This window comes from Balaenoptera acutorostrata, chromosome 9, assembly GCF_949987535.1.
Source record: "Balaenoptera acutorostrata chromosome 9, mBalAcu1.1, whole genome shotgun sequence".
NCBI lineage: Eukaryota > Metazoa > Chordata > Mammalia > Artiodactyla > Balaenopteridae > Balaenoptera > Balaenoptera acutorostrata.
This window is the reverse complement of record NC_080072.1, coordinates 82,773,070-82,795,798: the sequence shown is the minus strand read 5'-3', so window position 1 is coordinate 82,795,798 and position 22,729 is coordinate 82,773,070. Positions and strand designations below refer to the sequence as shown.

Below are 22,729 nucleotides of genomic sequence, written 5' to 3'. Positions count from 1 at the left end.
TGATTACATGTCTACCTTGTTTGTTCTTAGTTGATCACAAGACTGTCTCCTACCTCTACACAAAGCTGTAATCACCTTGAGGTCTAGAACTGTACCTTATTCATTTTCATGCTTATAAAAACCTGGCTCAGTGCTTGTTTCATGGATGTTCAGTAAATAATTGCTGAGTGTATTCTGATTACTGCTGCTCTGTTTCCATTTTTACTGGTAGTGTTTTGGTAGTCTTCATAAAATGAAACTTTGAAACAGTTTTGTGCCAGTATCTAGAATTAAAATGGGTCATGTCAAGAAGGTTACATATTAGAAAGAACGTGGCATTTGAAATCAGAAAGACTTGAATCAGGCAATCTGGGAGGTCAGGGCCTTTCAAATTGTGGATCAGGAGACCTTGTGTACAGTTAGTGGGGCATGTCTGAAATATTTGTAAAATAATAAAATATAACATTTTAAAGAAATAGGCTAGGAAAGGATAAAACATTTCATATTACTTCAAGAATCTTTTTGTTTCAAAGATAGATGTTTGTGTGCTTTTGCCTGTGTGTGTGTGATGTAAAACTTGGTTACAATTTAAAATGCAGATTGTTGTCAAAAAAAGTTTAAAAAACAGTAAGCTTTGGATATTTGAATGTTTCATAATAGTTCTGAGGCTTGAATTTCTTATCTGTAAAACACAGTCAAATGATAACTCTTTTGAAGGTCTATTCTGAAGACTAATGGTACTAGTATATGTAAAACACTTTACATAGTACCTGATTTACATAGGAGACATGCAAAAGATGCTGCCTTTTACTAAAACTAATCCATTTAAAAGTTAATTAAGATCTATTCAAGTGTACACAGGACTGAGTTAAGACTTTAAATCCATACAACTAATTTTCAAAATACTTTCTGATTTGAAAAACAATGATCTTAAAAAAATTAATCAGCAAGGACATTGCTTAATTAATTCACTCTGTTTATTGATTTTTCTTTGAGATTACTCCTTTTCAATTCAATAGAAGTATTTTTATTTACCAATCCATCTACTCAAGTAATATATTTAGAAGCTGGAATATATCCAAAGGAACATGACAGAAATTTTTAGGTGATTCCAAACTTCTCCAATGAGGAGCAGTTATAGAATCTGGTGAAAGCCTACAAAAGAGACTATTTCAGATGACATTGATTTCATATATTAAAAGGATTGTTGTGTGCCAAAGAAAGTAAGTGTGTTCCTGAAAAAAGGAAGAATGAAGACCAACTTTTTGGAAGTTATGGAATAATATTCAACTCAAAATAAGAAACAAAGAATTATACCTAAGTCTGGTCCTGAAACATCATAGCTACATTAGAAGTGATGTTCGTCTGAGAAGGGCGAGTGAGTGTGGTGGGATTTGATATCATGCAAACTGTCTTTTTAGTTTAAACATTTGGTGATTTTTGATTGGCTTTTATGGGTTAGAAATCCTGATACACCATATACTGAACCTTTATGTTGAGCAGCCCCATGTGACATATGCATATGAGATATGTTTTTTGCATAAATGGGCCTGAAACTCCGTCCAGCAGAAAATACTGAGGAGTTTGCTAATTTTTATCCCTGCAGGAATCCATGCATTTATCAGGTCGGTTCCCATCTTTCACAGGCATTTAACTGCTTATCCCTGGCTTTACCCTGAATTTCTTCCTTCATTTTGTCAATTACTTTTGTCTTTAGTACTTAATTAGAAACAAAAGTAGAAAAGAAGTCTCTTTGTCATTTTTAGTAACTCTACTGGATGTAAGCCCTGGTACAAATGTAGACAAGGTTTGGGAAATGACATGAGCATAGGAACACCTATAAAGAAGAAGAATACTGGGAGGCGAACTGATGATGGCTGGAAGGGGAGAGGAGACTCTATAGAAAATGATGATTAGTCTTACCTAGAAGCCGACCAAGAAAGGGAGACCTACAGGGGAAGATTTTTTTTTTTTTTTTTTTTTCTGTAGCCTTTGGAAAGGCTTTGGGTGGCTTTAGATCTTGTTGGGAAAACATAAAGGATATCCTCGTTCATAATGTAGTCTTAGTAGCTGAAAATGACTCTCCCCTCTGAAACAGTTTATAGATGAGAAATTGAGTTGTACTGTATGTAAGCTGATTTGCCTAATTAATATAGAGCTAAAATCAGAACATATATATTATTTGACTTTGAATCCTGTATTCTAATACTAGTCCTGATGGATTACTGCCCTGAAACATTTTCTCTGAGTCTGATGGCCTCAGGCAGCTGAACCTTGTCTCTCAGGGTTTTAGCTGTGGATTGTAATTACGTCGGGAATCTTCTATTTCCCACTATCAGTAGTAATGGAGAGTAGCTTTGTCAGAATGGACCGTAGAGCTGAATGAGGCCTTAGAGATCTCATTCAGAAATTTTCAAATGTTATTTTAAAAATGAAACCCTTTGTTCAAACAATATTTATGTAATAACAGCTTAATATATAAAACAGACCAGAAAGAGGATTAGGGGACCTAGACCACCGCCTGTCCCTACCTCCCACTACCACCGCAGTACAACCACGAGGCTCCCAATCTTCATGTTTCCAAGAAGCATGATAATTTTTAAAAAAAAGTCTATTTGATTGCCTTTCTTTTACAACCAGAGTTTCTTTGAATGCAGAAGAAAGAGGAAATTATTTTAGGACATCCTAGGAGAAAAATCCACTATCTCAAATATGGCAGAAACAGCCTTTAGGAATGGATTTCAGTGAGCATGACTCCACAGGAGTCCAGGGGAAGGGAAGATGTAAAACATGAGGAAATGGGCCCTGATGCTGCCCCAAATGGACATTTATAAATATTAATCAACTCAAGAGTACAATTGACTAACCATTTCTAGTACCTTTCCTAAAGAAAACAAAGTCTGTGAAAATAAATGTATTTCTCTGAATATAAACACTTGTTAGTGCTGATTTAAAATAATTTTGTATAGGTGCATTGTAGCAGCTGCAGCAATGGCTTTTTCCAGGGAATTCTGCAAAATAGCAACAGGTTTGGACAAGCCATCCTATAGTTTCATAGGGCTGTGTCTCTAAAGAGGCTGGTTTTCTTTTCATGTATTATCTGGAAATGAGTTGGAGCCTCCAGAGCCTTCTTAGGATAAGGTTCAGTGATTTTTGGATACGGGAAATGGAGGGGCCAAGATCAAGTAATCACAATTTACGTAGTGACAGCTCTGAGAACTTAATCCCAAGGCCAGGTTTAGTGGTTACTGATGTTTTTAATGATTACATTGCCAGTGAGCTCATGTCTTCTAATTTCCTGAGACCTGAGACTCCCTCATGTGATGGCATATTTATAACCTGTTTCAATGCTTTTTTCGTCCTGATTCCATGACTGAATGTTTAATAGTATCTGCTATTTCCTTGTCTGAAGACTCGTCTTGCCCAGTTTCACTTACCAACTTAGCACATGGAGGTAACTCTCCCTCAGGAAGAAAGTAAGTCTGTGTGCCAGTCGTGCCAATCACCAGCATATTTTTCTTCAGGTCAATGGAACATTGATGTCTCTTGAGCATATCTAGCCCTAGAAGCATGTCCATGGGCTGCTCCTCAAGTATAGAGAAAGAGCATTGTAAGAAATCACCTTCGATTTGAATCTGAGCTAGGTGAACTCGGCCAATAATTCTCTGCGTGCCCACACCTTTAGCAATCCCAGCCCATTGTCGGTCCACCAGCCGTATGATATTACATCTCTCGGCACAAGCTTGGCTCATAATGGTCATTTGGGCACCCGAGTCAACAAAAGCCTTCAAAGGATGTCCATTCACTTTGCAGTTGATGTAGAGCATGGCCACTTGTCCAAAACTCTCTGGAACCTCTTCCATCGCTATAGTCATGTTCTCCTCAATGTTCTGCTGCCGGATCTCTTCCTCTATTTTGGCCTGAGCTTCCAAATCAAACGGGTCGGCGGAATAGAGGCTAAGTCTCTCTTGCTCTCTCAGGGACCTTTCCCTTTGCTGCTCCATCAGGACCTGAGAAAAGGTCTCCAGGTTTCTGCTGAGCAGGGCTTCGGCCAAGGCAGGACTGCATTCCTTCAGCAGGGACAGGTCGTGGGGGTTGGCGAGCAGCATGCTTCGGGTCAGGGCGGGGCTGTCCAGCCCTTGAGCAGAGGTCATCTTCTTTCCAGAGTCCAGGCCGCGGGACTGCTGGGCCGACTGTGCCCGCTGGTGCTGGTGGTGCTGCCGGGAGCTGGATGTCCCAGGCACGGCTGTCCCGGTGAAATCGCTCCGAGGCAGGATGGATGTCTGGCCCAGAGGCTGGGGCCCCACGTTCTCCTTCTGGAGTAAAACGACCACGTCGCCGTCTTTGAGGCCATAGGAGCCCAACGAACAGTGGTCGTCGGCAAGGAGTCGCTCCGTGTAGACAATCTGGATTTCCTCGGCGGGGATGCCGGACTCAAGCTCACAGAGGACACGGAAGTTGTGGAGCTCAAAGTCAGGGCTGACCTGGAGGGAGAAGGTGGCCTCGGAGAGGTCTCTCCGCACACAGTAGACAGTGAGCAGCATGGCATGGGCCTGGGAAGGCCAGGTGGGCAGAGGACATCGGGTTGCTCACTGGCTGAATGGAGCTGGTCTCTGTAGATGGCTCAGCTGCTCCTCACGACTTGGTGTCTTGTTTAGGTTCATTCACCTCTCAAGGAGGTGCAGCTACTCACCGGTCTGCGTGACCGCCCGCCAGCCTCAGTGCCTGCTGCTTGGCCTTGTGGAACCTTGAGGGGACACGTGTGTTCTGAAGTCCATTTGTATGTGTGCTGCTTGGAACTTAGAATGCCTGTTCCCATAGAAACAAAGTCACTCGAGTCCCTTCAGTTCCAAGGCTAGCCCTTCAAAGCCTATTTAACCCATGGTCTGAAAAAGATTGTTTCAGCGTTTCCTAAACAACATATTAACATTTTGTTCTTTGAGAATTGTATTCTGTGTACTTTTACTTATCCCCCAAACAGTGAGTGCTTGTTTCCTACATGGGAAGTATCAGGCTATGTGCTTGGTATAAAAAAAGATACATCAGACTTGGTGCGTTCCCTTGAGGGTCTCACATTCTAGGGATAGACTGATGGTAAATGGGTAAATCACAATACCGGAGGTAAGTACTTTGCAGACATGTTCAGCATGCTGAGGGATGTCTTTAGAGAGAGGAGACAGGTGGTTGTTGAAGGATGGGCATTTCCCATGTGGAAAGTGGTGAGAGTCACTCGAGACAAAAAGAATTGTATGTGTAAAGCAAGAATTCATGACAAGGCCTGTTATTTCCAGAGAAATGTGAGACATTAAATGTCTTAATAGGATAAATCTGTACATGAATTCGAATGGCAGGATATGAAGCTGGAAAAAATTCATTGGAGCCAAGTTATAAGGAGTCACATATGAGCCCAAGGAGTTTAAATATTATCAATAAGCAAGAATCCTCCCCTCCCCAACCTTCCCCCCCAGAGGGAGAGAAAAAAGAGAAAAGGAAGGAAATGGAAGAGATTTGAAGCAGGTCTTTGCGATGTTTATTTGTTTTATTTAATTGATTTAAGGAAGAGGTTTCTCACAACAAATGGAAGACATGCGATTTGGCAGGAGGGCCAGGTAGAGGCTTTCTCAACGGCTTAAAGAGGGAGCTCTTGCTAGAATACGAAAATGTAAGAGGCAGTGGATAATTAAAGTGTTTCTTGAGTAGAATGGACAGGATATGTTTACCCGTTGGATCTGGGGAGCATAATTGTGTGGAAAACACAGAGGGTCTCTAAAATAGGAGACTGGTTAGAAATAGGCCATTACCTTGAATGGATGAGTGAGAGGAACCTTGAGGAGACCAATCTGACATCTATTCTGTAGTAAAATGCATGGTGAATGCCACACTGGAGGCCAGATTTGCCTCACTCCCTGACCCTAGGGCACAGCCCTGCCCCATACCAGAGTGGAGGCTCAAAGGCAAGGGTAACGTGGTGCCTGAGGGCAAAAGGAAATCAGCTAGGAATCTTTGAGTGCCAGTTGTTTTTCTTTAGATTTCACAATGTGTTTTGCCCTGTAAAGAGGTCATGTTTTCCTAGCTTGGTCTTCCCAAGTGTATTTTCTTATGAACCAAAAGGTAGTCAACATCCTCTGCCTCATCCCCGCTCCTTATTTCAAGTCTTGTCAGAAGACCTGCACTATTACTTAGAGAAAGATGTTGCATCAGTCTAAAGAATTTAGGGGGGGGCGGGCAGGTGTCCCTGTTTCTCATGTGTTTGTCTCAGATGGAGGACTATATTTCACTCATTGCTCTAATTATCCTAATGTTTCGTACTCATATTCATTTATGTTTGGAATGTTGACTGAATGCCTACTGTGTGTGAAGCATGTGCAAAGCTTTGGGGATGCACATGATAATGTTAAAAACAGGCTGTGTTCTTAAAGGAGCGCAGTCTAAAATAGAGGACACATACACACACACACACACACACACACACAAATCGGGCGTTTAAAAAAGTACCATGGAATCTGGCAGAATGTGGGAGAAATTAATAATATATGCAGAACAAATGCAGAATATGGAGAGGACTGTTGGGCAGGGAAGGCTTCCTGAAAGAGTTGGACTTAGAAAGATGACAAGTCAGTCATGTGGGAGTGGGCTGTGGTGGAGGGCAAGGCTGAGAAGAAGACTGCCTGACTTAGAGCCTTTAACAGGGAAGGCAGCACTTCATGATAAGGAGGATTTTATAAAAATTTAAGGGAAAAAAAACTAGCATCATAATATTCTTGTAGAAAATTATGCATTATTTAGAACTATCTTTCACTATTTGTAGAGATGGATGGCCCTTTGGCCCAACAATATTAAGTCAATAAATTTCTTCTGCAGTTCTTAGTGTCCTCATCAGACATCAGTAGTGGTTTCCTCTGAGTTTGGGAACAACTATAAGGTGAGACATGTTCATATGCAAATTACTCTGCTAAGGAGCAGATGAGAAGTTGGTAGGGCTTACATTCCACATTCCTTTCCCCCTACCCCAACCAGCTTCAGACAATGTTTCTTAAAATCTTAATAAGTTAGGGAGATAATACTAGGGTTTTTGTCTTTTTAAGCAGTGAATAAAATTATTTTTGTAGAATAAGGTTTTTTTTTGGCAAAGCAGGTATTCAGGATTCACATCAAAAACAGCCAGCAACTTTTTTCATGTTACCATTGCCTTCATACTGAACATAATTAAGTTTTATTCATTATGTTTTATTATCTTGTAGTAATTCTTTACTTTTGGTGGCATTTTGCATTTATGTGCCTTTTACTATTTTACCCTTTACTGAGAACACACAGTGGAAAGCAAAGAGACTCAAGGTCTGGCCAATTAACTGTCATCATTCCATAGATCACAGGATGTCAGGATTGGCAGGGAGCCTTCGGATTCTGTGGTCCACTCAACCATCCAGATCTTAAACCTCTGTTGCAATTTGCAACAGAGGTTTAAGCCTGGAATCTGAAAAGATAAATACAGCCTCCTGGGGCTTTTTAGTACTTCATTTTGTATATTCTTTGATTTTTTCATTTTACTCAGTATTATTGGTGATTCAAATACCATATGTATAATTCTCTTACCTCAAAATTTTAATTAAAAACCTCTTTTAATTGTGTAATAAATGGGGGATCATTGGGAGTATATAAAGATACTCCTAAATGTAAAACGTTCTTATACCTTAAATCCTTATTGCACAGACCACTTGGAAATGGGAGGTCTGAATTATCTAGGCCTACTAATCTGGGTAGCTGAAGGTTATTGCAACTCTTTCTTTAGGAGTTTTTGTGAAGTATATACTCTTACTTTTCTTCCTTGGTAAGTACAATGTAGGAACATAATTGAATCTTTCTTTGATAAGTGAGACACCTGCAAGGTCTCAGGGCTATCACTCAGAAAATCAATTCTCATTGTATAGTCTAAATACCCATAAAATAGAAAAGATGACACTTATTTCATACTGGCCAAGTAAGTAACCCCAAAATTATTTTTGAAGTAAATCCACAATAATACCTTTTATAATTTGCTTCTTTATAAAAACTTAATGCAGCAAAAATCCAGATAATTAATGGTTCCACTGAGTACAGTGAGTTGATGTTTAAAGTACCATCTCTTGCTTTACAGAGCAAAACAAATGTCTTTTATCTGAAAAAATAATGTAACTACATGAATGTCATCATGTAGTGTATACAATAATTAAACCACATTAAGCAAATATATTAGCTTGCTGTATTTTGATTCTTTCCTCTAAATACATGCCTGGTGTTACTTTAAAAATAAAGTGTAATTGAGACTTATTAAAACAGTTAAATCATCACTTGAGATTTTCAATGCCATTTAGGGAAAGATACAGAATTTTTAAAGCTGTATTCATAGGCTGAACAACTAAGTTTCCCACTGTATTCATAGGTTAAACAACTAACTTTCCGGCTGTTTTTCTGTTTGCAATACAATACATTGTGCCAGAACTGCCACTAATGAATAACATTTATTTCTTCAGGTAGTTAATCATTTAATAGACACGTTAAAAATGCTCTGATGGAAGTTTAAGCTTTTTATTACTTTGTTTGGAGGTTTCCCCTATTAAAAAAGTTTAGTATTGCCCATTTTTGAAGCTTAAAGACCATGATAAGTCCTCTTAAATATATAAACATATGTAATTGAAGAAACTCATGAGACCTGAGAAATTAGTCTGCTGGGAACTCAGCTAGTGTTTTTTCTTTATTGTAAGAAAAATAAAGAATATGAACAGAAGACCCACACATGCCTGCACACGTGTGCACACACACACACATGTGTGGAGAGAGAGAGCAAGCGCACACTCAGGATATGTTTTCAATTACTTTGAGAATGCAATGAAGATGATGTCACTTTTCATCAGGGAGTATTTTTATCGTGCCTTTATTTATTACTTTATTTTATAGATTATCATTTTAACAACTTATCATAAAAAGAGATGCATTTTAAGGTATACACTGCATATTGAAAGTAATATAATCTCTTGATAACTTTTAATGTTTTCAATATATATACTTTCCATGTCTAAATATACATGTGTGTGTATTTTCATTTTAAAGAAAGTTTGCTGCTATGATTTTGTACTTTATGGTCCCTTCCAACGTCTTAAGAATATGAAAAATATTCTGATCTATGGGATGCCCACCTTGTTTATTGAAGGTTTGAAGATTACTTATAATTTGTGAGGGAAACATTTATAGATTAAATAAATTTAGTGTAACAAATTAAAAACAGGATAAAAACAATTTATAACTTTGTGGGTTGATAATTACTTTTCTTAACTTTCAGTGTACCTTAGATAACGAATGTATTTATTTTCCTATTCCTGCTGTGAGAGTAGCCATATAACACAAAATAGTAGCAGAAATGATAATAGGACCTTATGTTTTGAATTCAGCTGTGACTGAGGAAAATTATTCAAACCACTTTTTATCGTTTTCTTGTTTATAGTAACTTGTAATCAGCTCACCTCAAAAACACTGTCACGATAGTTTAGAAATACCAGTGGGATCTATTTATAAGTTCAAATACACTTTAATAGTTCTATCAATAATTTACTTGTGGTTTCTATACTTTTCTGCTTTGTCCTTCCTGTGTACTTAGTCCTAGTAAGAAACAGTGGAAGTGTCTTGGCTTGGTCCAATTAGTTATAAAAAATATGTATTTGGAAAGTTACAGATTTGTTTAACTAGTTAAGTTTTCTGCCACTTGGAGATGAGCTCAGAAACATGTTAATAATTTCTCATAGTAAATATTTAATGATCACTTCCTATGAGCAAATCAGTGGACGAGTAGGGGCTTTGAGGATAGAAAGATGAATAGGAGTCACTTTCCTCCAAAGAACAAGATATCTCCTAGGCCAGATAAGACTCAAGCACTTTGAATCATTTTATGTAACAGAAATTAGTAAGAGTCGTGATAGATGTATAAATAAAATGCTGTGCTTGCTCAGAGGAGATAGAGGTTACTTGTTTGGGTGAGGGGTGCAGGCAGTGAGTAGGACTATGCAGAAAGCTCACTGGTGAAAGTGCTACTGAGTTCAACCTGGAAGTATGATTTGGTCACAGCCATAGTTAAATTTTACCCCCTGGGTTTGGAGGAACAATCCTTTCCTTGATGTGTCATACCACACACTTGACTCCTTTCTCCTCTTACACACATACATTTTACTGTTCATTTTGTTTCCTTGTAGATGCTATCATCAAATGGATGCAGTAGAATAGTAGGGTTGGTACAGGGAAGGAATAATAGTCTAGCCTTCTCCCTGAACCCTAGCATTCACACAGGCACCCACACAGACAAACAGAATGAATGCCCATGTTTGTTTCTGTACAGAGCCTGGCTGGTTAAGCTAAGAGGCAGTCTTTATCAGGAGGAAAAGCCTATGCAGTGCCTGGATTGAAATCTGCATAGGTCTTGTTCTCAGTTCACCTTCATCTGCTTTAGAGTCCGTGAAGATTCCTTCAGGACTTTGGCATTGCCTTGCCTATCAGTCTTAGATTGTTACTGTCTAGCCTGTGGAGATATTTTATTAGAAAATGTGTAGAGGCTGCATCAGGAATTTCCAAATGTCCTTGTAAGTGCTTTCAGTGTGAGTGTATGTAATTAGTGAATATTATACTTTAATTTTTAAAAAGGTGTTGATAATACTACACATGTATGGATAATACAGGGCAAAACGTTCTGAAAGTAACCGGTTTTTGCATTGTCCACATATATTCACTTCTGACACATGAGACATCTAACCCCAGGGCACAGAGTAATTAGCATGCAGTCCAAACAGGAAGGGTCTGAAGAGGCCTCCAGCCACCAGCCATGCCCCCACAAAAGCCAGTAATGTGACAGGTCACTTCATTTATTGTGACACTTTGGGTCAGATAGAATGGATGTATGTTTCCTGATAGAAGAGAGGTATATTGAAAAGATCTCAAATAAATAAAGAAGCCCATTGTATCACAACAACATGGTCATTTGGATATTTTATGAATTATATGTATGATAGGTGATGTTTCTACAACTGTCTTATACAAGACAAAATTTCCAGGTTGTTTATGTAGCTTTCTCTATTCTAAACAGCAGCTGAGTTAATTGATCACCATGGTAATTAGCATGGCTAAAACCCATCTGTCTGTAGAATGTAATTGTATTCTAACCATGAAAATGAGAAAGCCTGATAAACAAAAGCTTCAATTGAAAAAAAAAAATAGCAAACAAAAGAGAAATCAACTCACCTATTTTGCTCAGATAAATTAAATTTAGCAGCCCAGACACAAGGAGAATTCTTTCTTAGGCCATCTAAATGATATCAGGTCCAGAGAATTTTCCTTCTTATTATCAGAATGGTTTGGGAGTGTTAGTGTCTCCGTGGGCTATCTCTCTATTCTGAGAGTCATGAAACTCCCAGGCTTGTCCTCTATTCCATTGTCATTTCCATTCCACTTATGAATATTCTGTTTCGCTCAGCTTATAAAATGTGCTTAACTGCTGATATGCTTTTGTTTACTCATATGTTGGTAGAATATTTCAGTGCTGCTTATTCACAGAACGTGAATAGTCTCTCTTTGGAGGCCTCCAAAGAACACGTACTAATCAGAGAAACCACATATCCTGGCTTTCAAAATAAGAGACCCAATTTCAGATGTTGAAGGGAAAGAAGATAGGATCATTGATTTTTTTTTTTTTCTTTACAAACTATAAATGAAATGGAACAGAAATGTCTTTAGCCACCCTAACAAAACTTATTGAGTTTTGAGTCTTATTTTTCTGTATTTCCTTATTTTTCTACAAAACAACCTAAATTACTATTAACTTAAACAAAGACATGGTTTGATTTCACGTTCTTACTTCAGTGTGTTTCATCTAGAATGTAGAATTGTGGTGAGCCCTTCATGCCTGTGACTAAGAGACACTAGACCAAATGTTAAGGATAACTCATAAATTACTGCTTCTACAACATAAAATATACTGGCATTAGATTGACATCAAAAAGTGGAGCCCCACTGAAGTCATGGTTTCTGCTACTAAGATTGCGCTCTCAGACTATGTCTTTAGAGAAAAATTTAAACCAAACAGGATCATCAACTCCTGATCTTGCAGTAAGCCAGCCTAAATTAAAAAGCAGGGACAATTTAAGGTCGGAGGTATACTTTGTGTTCGTTGGGATGGATATGTAGCAAATTTATCTAGCAGTTAGCCTCAGGTCTCTACCTTCTCTTTTGTAGTCCTAGGTAGATCATTCCTTTCTGGTATTGAATTCTTCATCTAAAATAGCTAGGATCGGGGCTTCCCTGGTGGCGCAGTGGTTGACAATCTGCCTGCCAATGCAAAGGACACGGGTTCGAGCCCTGGTCTGGGAAGATCCCACATGCCACGGAGCAACTAGGCCCGTGAGCCACAATTACTGAGCCTGCGCGTCTGGAGCCTGTTCTCCGCAACAAGAGAGGCCGCGATGATGAGAGGCCCATGCACCGCGATGAAGAGTGGCCCCCACTTGCCGCAACTGGAGAAAGCCCTCTCACAGAAACGAGGACCCAACACAGCCATAAATAAATAAATAAATAAATAAATAAATAAATAAATAAACCCAAGTTTAAAAAAAAAAAAACTCACCTATCCTGTATTCTGCTAAATAAATAAATAAATAAATAAATAAAATAAAATAGCTAGGATCATCCTAGATAAAAGGTACCTCAATAAGAGAAAAAGAATTTATCTTATAATAAAATAGGCTCTAGGTGAATCACTTCTTACAAAGAAAGCTGCAAGTTCTTTCCTTTGAAAATATCAACTCATTGTGACTCTGTGACGAAAAAACATCAACAAAATACAAGCATCTTAAAAAACTAGTATCAAACATTGAATCAAGTTACATTATTCTATCCTTGTATACAACAGTATTCTATATCTGCAGTAGTGGAAAAACAGTCACACATACACACACACATATACACACACTAGAACTGGGTTGAATACACAGATGAGTAAGACAAAGCCTGTTGTGGCTCTGAAGTAAAAAAAAAGGAGGGTTTATGTTCACTGGATTTGTCACATTATCTGAATGCCCTTGGACAAAGCATGTATTTCTCTGAGGCTCATTATCCTCTTATATAAACTAGGGATAATGACAATGATCTGTTTTCCATAAGATTTTGCTGTGGGCTTAATGGATAGATAATTTGAATTTGTCCTGTAAATAGAAAAGCACTCTACCAAAGTTTTTTTCCCTCAATGAATAGAGGCAATAATTAACAACCCGGAAAAGTTAAGAAGAGAGAATAGAATTTATATATCCTGAAGGTGATATGCAGATTAATTTTTAACCCCTCATTGACTAGGACTGGGTGCTTTTGTGCTTTTAGAGCTGTCCCTACTCTCTTCAACCTTGCACTCCAGGCTTCTCAGGGTAGTAGCAGGAGTCTGTCACTACTTTGTTTCAAAACCCCAAGAAGTATCCTTCAAAAGTTGAAAATAAATCCATTCAGAGTGTATTATCTCAACAACCTATTCAGTGTCGTTTTTAACCATAGCAGTCTGTGAGCTGTTCTTCAGTGTTGTTTTTAACCAAAGGAAGTAGACAACAAGGTTCTGCTTGTAAGGCGCTTACAGAATTATTATTGAGCAGAAAGAACATAATGAAAAGACAATCCATTCACCATAATTAAAAGTGTTGCAAAGTAAGTTAAGTTAGTAGACAATCCAATTGTTGTGGTTGATGCCAAAAGTATAAGTATGGTCTTTCCCATAAATTATGGTTTGGAATCATTATGGACGGTCATGTGTTAGATGGAACAATGAGAGAGCCTCGTTCCACATACCTTCCTCAAAGTCCTTTTTTTTAAATTTTTTAACCAAATCCTCAGAGCAATTTACAGAGCTGAGCAAATCAACACTCAGGGTGGATGCCCAGAGTCATTTGGACTGGACAGTAGGGGACTCCTTGGGAAAATTGGTAACAGCCATCTAGAAGTCCCCTTGAAGAACTGTTATTTTGACGGTGGTCATTGATCCTGTGGCCGTGGAACAGCAGATGCAGTCTCTCAGAGCAGGACCTTCAAACCTTTGTGATGGTTCGAAGTTAGTTAAAAAGAATCAACAAGAAACTTTGATCACATTCTCAATATGTGTATATTTACAAACTATATGTAGTACTGTATAACATTATAAAATACAGAAAGGATAGATATTTTAAATGGATCGGTTAAATACTACTTTCTACTACTTTTTGTCTGCCCTCACCAATGCATCTGGAGGTGCAAGAACCTTACTTTTGAGACCATCAGAGAAAACAATTAAGACTCTGATGCTCTGGATGTATGCCCAAGGAGCAGGCTTCCTTTCAGGGTGGCATAGGTTAGGATCAAAACAGGAAGGCAAGTATCTAAAGAAAGCCTACCCTTAAGAGGTACTGCAGAGAACCATGCATGCAATGGCACTTCATGGGCTGAGAAGACAGTGTCACAGCCGCAGCCACTGAGTCAGGTGCAGCTGGAACACAACTCTGCCTGCCCTAGCTTTCCCACCTCTTGTACTGGCTTCGGGGGCAAAAATGCAAAGGGCATTTGAGGGACTCTGTAGAGAGTCCATGTGGGAACTGACAGTCAGATGATGAAGGTGTGCCCAAAAGAAAAGAGGGAGATAAGGAAGGCAGATTCAGAACGTCTTTACCTTTGCTGCCGAGTGGCTGGAAAAGTTTATCAGTGCTTTAGAAAAGACAGTACTGCTGAATAAACAAAGCTGTGATTTTGTTATGCTTGTACTTTTGAAGCAGATACTGTTGCTGCCCCAGCTCCATCTCCCTGAGCCCAGGCTTGTGTTCCTGTAAATGCTGACAGCTTCCCATTTCCAGAGCCCTTGTGTCTTAGTTTCTATGTCTCTGGGGAGCTTGCTCAGACCTCCTCAGCTTGGAAGTGCTGGGGCTCTAATGTCTCTAGAAACAACTCTCAAGCAGCAAAAGATGGGATTTGGTGGATAAATGCCCCAGCTTCTCCATCTTTCTGTGGGGCAATTCTGAAGTCCGCTCCACACGGTGCCTCAGAGGTGTTGAACTGCAGTGGCCCATGGCAATGCTGTGTTCACTAGGTTTTCTCCCTGCCCTGTCTCAGTTTATCCACTTCTCCCTTGTGCATCCTGGAATGCCCTCCCAAACAAAGACTGTCTGCACCCACATCCTTGTCTCAGTGTTAACGTCTGAGGAGAAACAACCATAAATGAATTTGGGTGGGCAGAGGTGGTGGTGGTGGTTACATATTTATCTATTGTGTTTTGTGTGTGGGTTTTCTTCAGTCATTTCTTCCAGATTCTCAAACAATTCATTTACATTTTACAAAAAGATAAACATAACGGCTTTACACCTCACATCATCTGGTCAAAATCTTGTTGCCTGGTTCCGGGTTCAATGTGGGTGTGTAGCTGTCACTAATTCTATCTATTCTGTAACAGTGTTCTCAGTTGTTGCTCTAAATTGGCTGATTCCGATTCGAAAGTGCTCTGTCAATTAAGCTCACAGTTTTATGTATTCGGTAATTACAATATATAATAAAATGTAGACAGTTTGACATAAGTCTTAATGGCATGGACTTTGGATGTACTGAGATTCAATTCCCCCACTTTGACACTTTTAGTTCTGTGCATAAATTTCTTTATGTTTTAAACAAGAGCCTCAGTGTTGATACCCAGTTGACTCCTGAGAAGTCCACCTGGCGTTGGTTTGTGGGCTTGTTTTTAAGCATCAATCACGTTATGATACTTGATTAAGGATGTGTTCCATATTCTGCCCACAACTTCTTGAGATCAGTTCTTCAATAGAGGTTATACAGATTTGACACTTATGTGTGCAAATTGGTAATTTGTATGCACATTTTTTACAGAGGCCTTATGTGTATCTCTCATTGTTTTGACAATATTAGCAAACATTAGAGAGACACAGACTTAAGTATCAGTTATTTGTATGCAATTCATGAGACTTATTGTGGTTCTTTGAAGAAAATTCATATTCTCTGACCAATTTGTTTTACATTTGAAATATGGTTAGAATAGCAGCGTTATAGGTAATGAATAAGCGTCCTGTTTCATTTTTCTTTGTATCATATCATCATGTTCAAATGTATTCTTAAGCATATACTTGGAGATTTTTTTTTTTTTGGAGATGTTTTGATTTAGCTATTTTATCATCTGAATTTATAGCCCAAGATGAAAACTCCTTCTTGACACTAAGTGCCAAATTATGTACTTTGTGAGACCTTTTTGTTCACAAGAGTCACAAAGGGAAGTACCTCTTCACTCAAGTGATTTTTATTCCTCATAGCCTTAGTTAATATTACACTATCACACATATGTTCAAGTTTATAAGAGGTTGTCAAAAGCAAAGATGTTGAAGATACGTTTGGGATCATATTAACATTAGTCAGAGTGTCCCAAGTTTGTACACCTTTTTTCCTTAGATTAGCAATGTTTTTATATTAAAATATGACCAATGTTAGAGACACAAGTTGTGATAATTTCTCTCTGAATATGGCTTTTAGATGTAATAGGGAAATCATTTCTAAGAGAATTTCTGCAGTAAATGTGTAAATTGTAATAAGCATTTTGCCAACCTATAAAGTTCCATTTGAGTGTCCATGGTGGCTATAATACTAGTTCGTTGTTGAAAGAGAAATGCTGAGCATGTGTTTAGCAAATCTCCTGATCATGTTTATGTAATCTTTAGTCTATGACTACATAATGTGTTTCAAGGAAAAGATATGTGCCATTTCTTAACAGTGGATTGTCTTTACATGATGTTAAGATAAGACATTAGGAGAAATTGTGAAATTTACCAAGAATGGATCAATAGTGTGCTTTTTTATGAAAAACGGAACTATTGATACAAGTTAGTGGCACCTTTTTCCCCTTGTACTCAAAATCAACACTTCTTAAATATTGCCCAGTAGGTAGGAGCATTTCTAGAATGATTATATAAGTCTGTCTTAGGTGAGTTGAGTGAGATGGAAGAAACTTTGCCTTAACTGCAAAAGGATGATTGAATATTTTGAGATCAAGATCTTCCTGAAAAGACAGGATGCTGTTTGAAATGCATTGGAGCAAAGAAGTTTGTAGTTCAGAAAGATGTAAATAAAACACTGCTCAGAAGACATTTTGTTGCTTATCTTGCAGCTGCTATTTACTCAAGATTCTGGTTATTTAATTATACTTTATTCCAGCAGATATTCAAGGTCATAGTCACGGCAGATTTTTAATTATATACAGGGCTATACACAGTGGAAACATTTCACCCTGGGGAGCACCCCCAGAATGGCTATAGCCACTTTATTAAGTGAGCTGCTGCAGTTTGCTATGGTTGCTAAATCAAAGGTTTGTGTATGTTTTGTTCCTTCAGGCGATAGTTGTTCCATAGTTTTCATTTTTGACTAACTGGAAGTACAAACAAATAAACCTTTGAAGAAATAAAAACAGTTTTTACATTTTTATATAGTTATTACCCAAATAGTATCGAATAGTATACAGGAAACTTTAACAACAGCAAAAATGGCCTGTAAGTTTAGTGTGTGTATACAGGCCTAAATTTAATTAATATTTGTTAAGGTTCAGATATATACACTAAATTGTGGCTTAACACTGTAAAAACAGAAACCAAGATAAAATATTGTTTCACTTTTTTGAAATCTTAAGGTCATATTTTTCTTTCCTCATGGTGTGGTTGAAACCAAGTATTTTGGAAACTGACCTAGGGAATTGGAGGGGTAAAATCCATTCTTAGTGCTACAGAAAGTATATGTTATTATACTATCATACTCTAAATAATAATTTTGAAAGCATTTTCTATAAGCAATCCTGTTTGTCCAGTCTACTCACAGAAGCTATGTAAATTAATGCGGTTGTCTCTCTGAGCTGTTGAGTCCAACTATGAATTTTGGACATGGGATCCATTAAGTTAGAACTTGAAAGGAAAATACAAAGAATAATAGGAAATCAGTTGAATCTGCTACTTCAGCATGACTATTTTAAGAAAGCAAACTGAAGACTATAACTTTATATATGTCTATTATTAGATTAAACTTCCTCTTCTCTAGTAAATGGTTAAAGTCTTTTATATCTCAGTTCAAAACATTCTTCTTTCGTTAACAGATTTCTGGTCTCTGTGTATTACATTCTGTTTTTGTTCCTTGCTACATTCACTTGGGAAGAAAATAAGGAAGAATGGTCCTTCCTTGTATAAGAGCCCTGATGGGGATACTCAGAACTTGTGAAATCAGGAGTTTTTAACATCTGCTGAATGTGCTACTCATAAACATAGTTATTAATACCTTTTCTACCATGCCTGTAGCCAGGGTGTGAGTGTACCCTTTCCAACACTATTCATCTCAGCAACCCCCCTCCACCTTGACTCTTAAAAGTTTCCTTTTGTATATACATTAAGTAGCTATTTGCAGAATTAGCTGTGTAACAACCATCCCAAAGCTCAGTGGCCTAAAACAAAAATTATTTATTCTCACTCATGTATGTGGGGTCAGATAGAGTTTGACATACATAGACTAGGCTTGTATGGTGTTACCTCCTATGTTCAGGTTGGATCCACATCTGCTCCGTGTGTCTCTCATCCTTGTTAGCCTAATAGGCTACCCAGTATATGTGCTTCTTATGGAAAGAGCAGAAGCAGAGGATGGTTGAATAGAAACACAGGATGACTCCTAAGGCCTAGGCTCAGAATTGACACACCAGTACTATATATATTATAGCCTAATATAATATTAGGCTAGATATGAATTCTCCTGTCTCAATCAAGTCATATTCCCAAGTGCAGTATCAATGGGGCAGGAAAATGAAGTGGTTGACTCTAGAGGGACTACAGGAAAGTCACATGGCAAAGAATGAGGAAACTATGGAAGGATGAATAACTGGAACAGTAATGAAATCTATCATAGTATACACTTAAGAACTGGCCCCAGTGCCCTTTTCTCTCTCAAAACAATGCTGTGTGAGGAAGCTCTAGAATACTCTACCTAATTAGGCTAGTGATTCTGTAGATCAGACTTCAGAGAATCAATCCATTTATAGTTTTCCCTAGACCAGTGCATCCCAAATGTGATCCGTGGACCTGCTGCCATTCCCATGAACCCTTTGTTCTTAGTCCACAATAAGATAAGGAACTTGCACCAAATGTAAATTAACTATGACCCTGAGTGCATTGTTTAGTTTGCTAAAATTGTTTTTTATAGCAAGACATTTTTGACAAAGGAAGCAGTATGTTGATTTTCAACCCAGCAGGCTCTTCATCACACAGCAGACAAGCACTTTGAATAGCATTGCCCTAGAACTTGTCTAGCAAGTTCATAGATCATATACAATCTCCAGAACCGAAGTTAAAACATAATGAATTCAATAATTTTATATTGGCATTAATGGTCCTATCTTTTTGAAACTATTCCATTAGTAGTACAGATGCATTCAGGGAATAATATAATATTAGGCTAGATGTGAAACCTGGCAGTTATGTAAAGGCATAAGAAAAAGGGAGTATAAAATATGACTGTATCCTAAGCTCAGTACTCTTAAAATATAGTCATTTTCCTAGATCTAAATAGAAAAATATGTTTTCCATTGCCATTTTCAACAGTCTAGAAACATTTATTGTGTTTCCTGACGTTGTACAAGGTATGTACCAAAATACAGCTGTGATACAATAAAATACTTACTGCTATTATTAATATTTATGTGCTTTGTCATACCTATTATCTCATTCTTATTAGATTGAAACATTTTTCCATTTTTTATTTTCATTTAGGAGCTATCAATAAATTATTTGTAATGTCTTTGGGAGATTAAATGGATAAAATCAGGTCATACTTAATGGGGTTTATATTTTCAGTATTATGTCGACAGCCACAGTTATCTCAGATTTATTAGAAAAAAATTAAGGAAATAGCTCTGGGGCCTAACATTTCTAGAAATTGTGTCAAGGAAAGCCAAATTTAAAATATTAAGTGTATGTCTCCATCTCTACATTCTATTACATATGTTACTTCTTCTGTTTGAAGCAATAAATTGGGCTAAGCCTCACCATCCTCCGAACTCCTAAAATGTTTGCTGCGTAGAATTCGTTGTTTACTCCTTTGTGTTATTTTTCTGTGTGCCTGTTTAGCTAAACGACATTTCTCTCATTTCTGCTTTAGATTTTATAAAGCATTTCCACGTGTCTTTTTTGCTTATTTGTTTGTTTGTTTTTGGTCCCTGGAGTCCTGTGGACAAGTTAATGTCCTCACTGTTTTGCAGGTGAAGAAATTGCCACTGAGATTAAGTGATCTTCCCAAAGACACACAGGTAGAAAGCAGTACAGAACACTCCATTCAAACATACTTATTTTTAAGAAAGCTTATTCACCTTAGCCCTTTTACAATGGAGGTGGCAAATATAATATGTGTGTATGACCCTTTATCCCCCTTCCACACTCAAGGTAGGTGCTAATAATTATATATGGTAGTCTTTCCCCTAGAACATGTCTGCAGTCTTCTCAATGCACTACTCCAGGAAAAATCACATAATTTTTTGGAGTTGGCATTCAGGATTAAATGTGTTTGATTTTCCATCTATATATCTTGCTTTGTTAGGACTTATGTCTTTTGTGTTTGTGCCCTATAATATCTACTATTGTACTTTGCACAGGATAATAAAGACTAAATAAATATTGTTGATAATTTATGGTTAAATGGGTATAAGTCATAATGTGGTAGAATTTGATTTACTGTAAGGAAGAATTTTTCCTTTTATTATCATTGAATAATTTATTTTTAGATATTACTCAGCCTCATCTTGTGCCAGGCACTGTGTTATGCATTTGAGACTCAGGGATTAATTTATCCACTGGGGCATGAAAGGGAGGCAGAAAAGGACATACCATAGCAGACAGAATGTTCAAGGGACGGGGGCCCAATGATGGGTTATAAACATTGCTGAATGTAGCTCACCCCTGAGGACTGGGGGCCACCTGGGCACCCCCTTGATCGCTATTCACAAAGAAAAGGGTCTCACATGCATTGGCCAGACCCCAAAAAGACATCTTAATTTACAAAAGCAGTCTAGCAGGAGTACATGTCATAAGTTTGACTGCAGGGTTTGTGAATTCTGGTTTCAAAACTGCAAATGAACCTATTCAGTCAACGAATGGATTGATTGCTTGACTTCTCCTGTACTGCTTCCTCATATGTAAATGCACATAAATATCTTGCTTTAAGAATACTCTGAATTTCATTCATTCAAAAAATATTTATTGAAAGCCTCCTATTAGCTCCCATTATGTCCTGATGTAACAATGAACAAGACCCAGTCGTTATTTTCCAGCTTTCATTCTGGGAAATGGAGGACAGGAAACGAATGAGTATTTTAGGCAAAGGCAATAAAGCAGTGCATGCTAAGTTTTTTGTCACAATGCCTGACCCAAGAAATTCTGATTCCCTCCCCCCTTTCCCACTTACCATATCATCATGAGGTACGCTGTTTATTTTTTTAAATTTAAAAATCTCTCTGTTCCATAATTACTAGTGAGAATAGCAATTGTCACTGTACTAGTTTTCAAATCTTTCTACAGGTATAAATGACAGATGCACCTGTACAAAATGGCCCATCAAAAGATGTCAGGGATCCTGTCTATAACACCCATAACAATTAAATATTGTGCACTTACTTTCTGTAAGGCTCTCATGGGTGTAGCTATGTAAGACTTCAGCTCTTCTTCACAAAAGTTAGTATCCTGAAATACGTAATAAGATAAAGATGTAGGCAATGTCAGCTGAATAAGTCTTTGTAAGACATATGTCAGGCACCCACAAAAAATCCTGTAGGTGAGAGAAAAAATCAAAACTTCCGAACTTCAGTTACTGTTTATTGAATACTTTTGTGTTCAAGCATTTGGGGTTTATGAAGATTCCTAATTTTAAGAACTATATTTTTTATAATGGAGGGTGTGAGGCATTGGACAGGACAATGATGAAGGCTATGTTGAATGCTAGACTGGAAACTTGAACTGGAGAAAGCAGGAGATGAGGGCTAACGTTTGACTACGTGGACCGAGACTCAGCTTCTGGTGGATAGAAGTCAATCTTACTTCCTATCTGATGTCCTTAGCACTTGTTTCTATATAATGAATAATAAAACAGACAGGAAAAACACCCAAGGAATGTTAACAGATTGTTTTAAGGCAAGAGAGATTTCTGAAGGCTAAAAAAGTCAGAGATTTCCTTACAGAATTCACTTTAATATGACCAATATCTCTTGAGTGGCATTCCATGCCCAGTGTGGAAGGAAAGATTTTTCTGCTAACGTCTCTTCCAGTAAACAGATTATAAACACAGTTTTCAGAGCAGGAACTGTGTCATATTAATTTTTTCATTCCAACAGTGGTTATGGTGCCCTGTCCACGTTGAAGTAGCACGCACTCAGGAAGTATTGGTTGAATGTATTTTTCAAGTGGCCTTTTATTCCTTGATAAAAACACAAACACGCTAGTTCTTAAATCACTGCCATTAGTGGCCACTCCAACTGCTTTCCTGCCTCTTTTTTCTTACTCACAGAACCATGATGGGTGGACATGGGCTTCAGGGGAGGCTCAGCTGCCCCCAGCCCAGGGAGTATGTTGTATGAGTATGAGCCAGTCATGGTAACTCCATTCCCCTTACCGGGACTGGAGTAGACTTGCAAACATGCCCAGTGAGACAGAGGGAGTGCCTGCTT

General features: G+C 38.0%; 2 protein-coding genes across 3 annotated transcripts in view; one reads left to right on the top strand and one right to left on the bottom strand.

The window, feature by feature from the left end:
* The window catches only part of PDGFD (platelet derived growth factor D), a 227,585-nt gene that overhangs the window by 118,955 nt on the left and 85,901 nt on the right, over positions 1 to 22,729 (top strand). The gene's annotated exons all lie outside the window — the stretch shown is intronic.
* DDI1 (DNA damage inducible 1 homolog 1) lies at positions 3,324 to 4,523 on the bottom strand. Its single transcript, XM_007191230.2, has one exon. It carries the CDS (start codon positions 4,521 to 4,523, stop codon positions 3,324 to 3,326), a length of 1,200 nt encoding a protein of 399 aa, XP_007191292.2.

Excerpts from the sequence above, each read along its gene's own strand:
- DDI1 (XM_007191230.2), bottom strand. The coding sequence starts at position 4,523 with ATGCTGCTCACTGTCTACTGTGTGCGGAGAGACCTCTCCGAGGCCACC.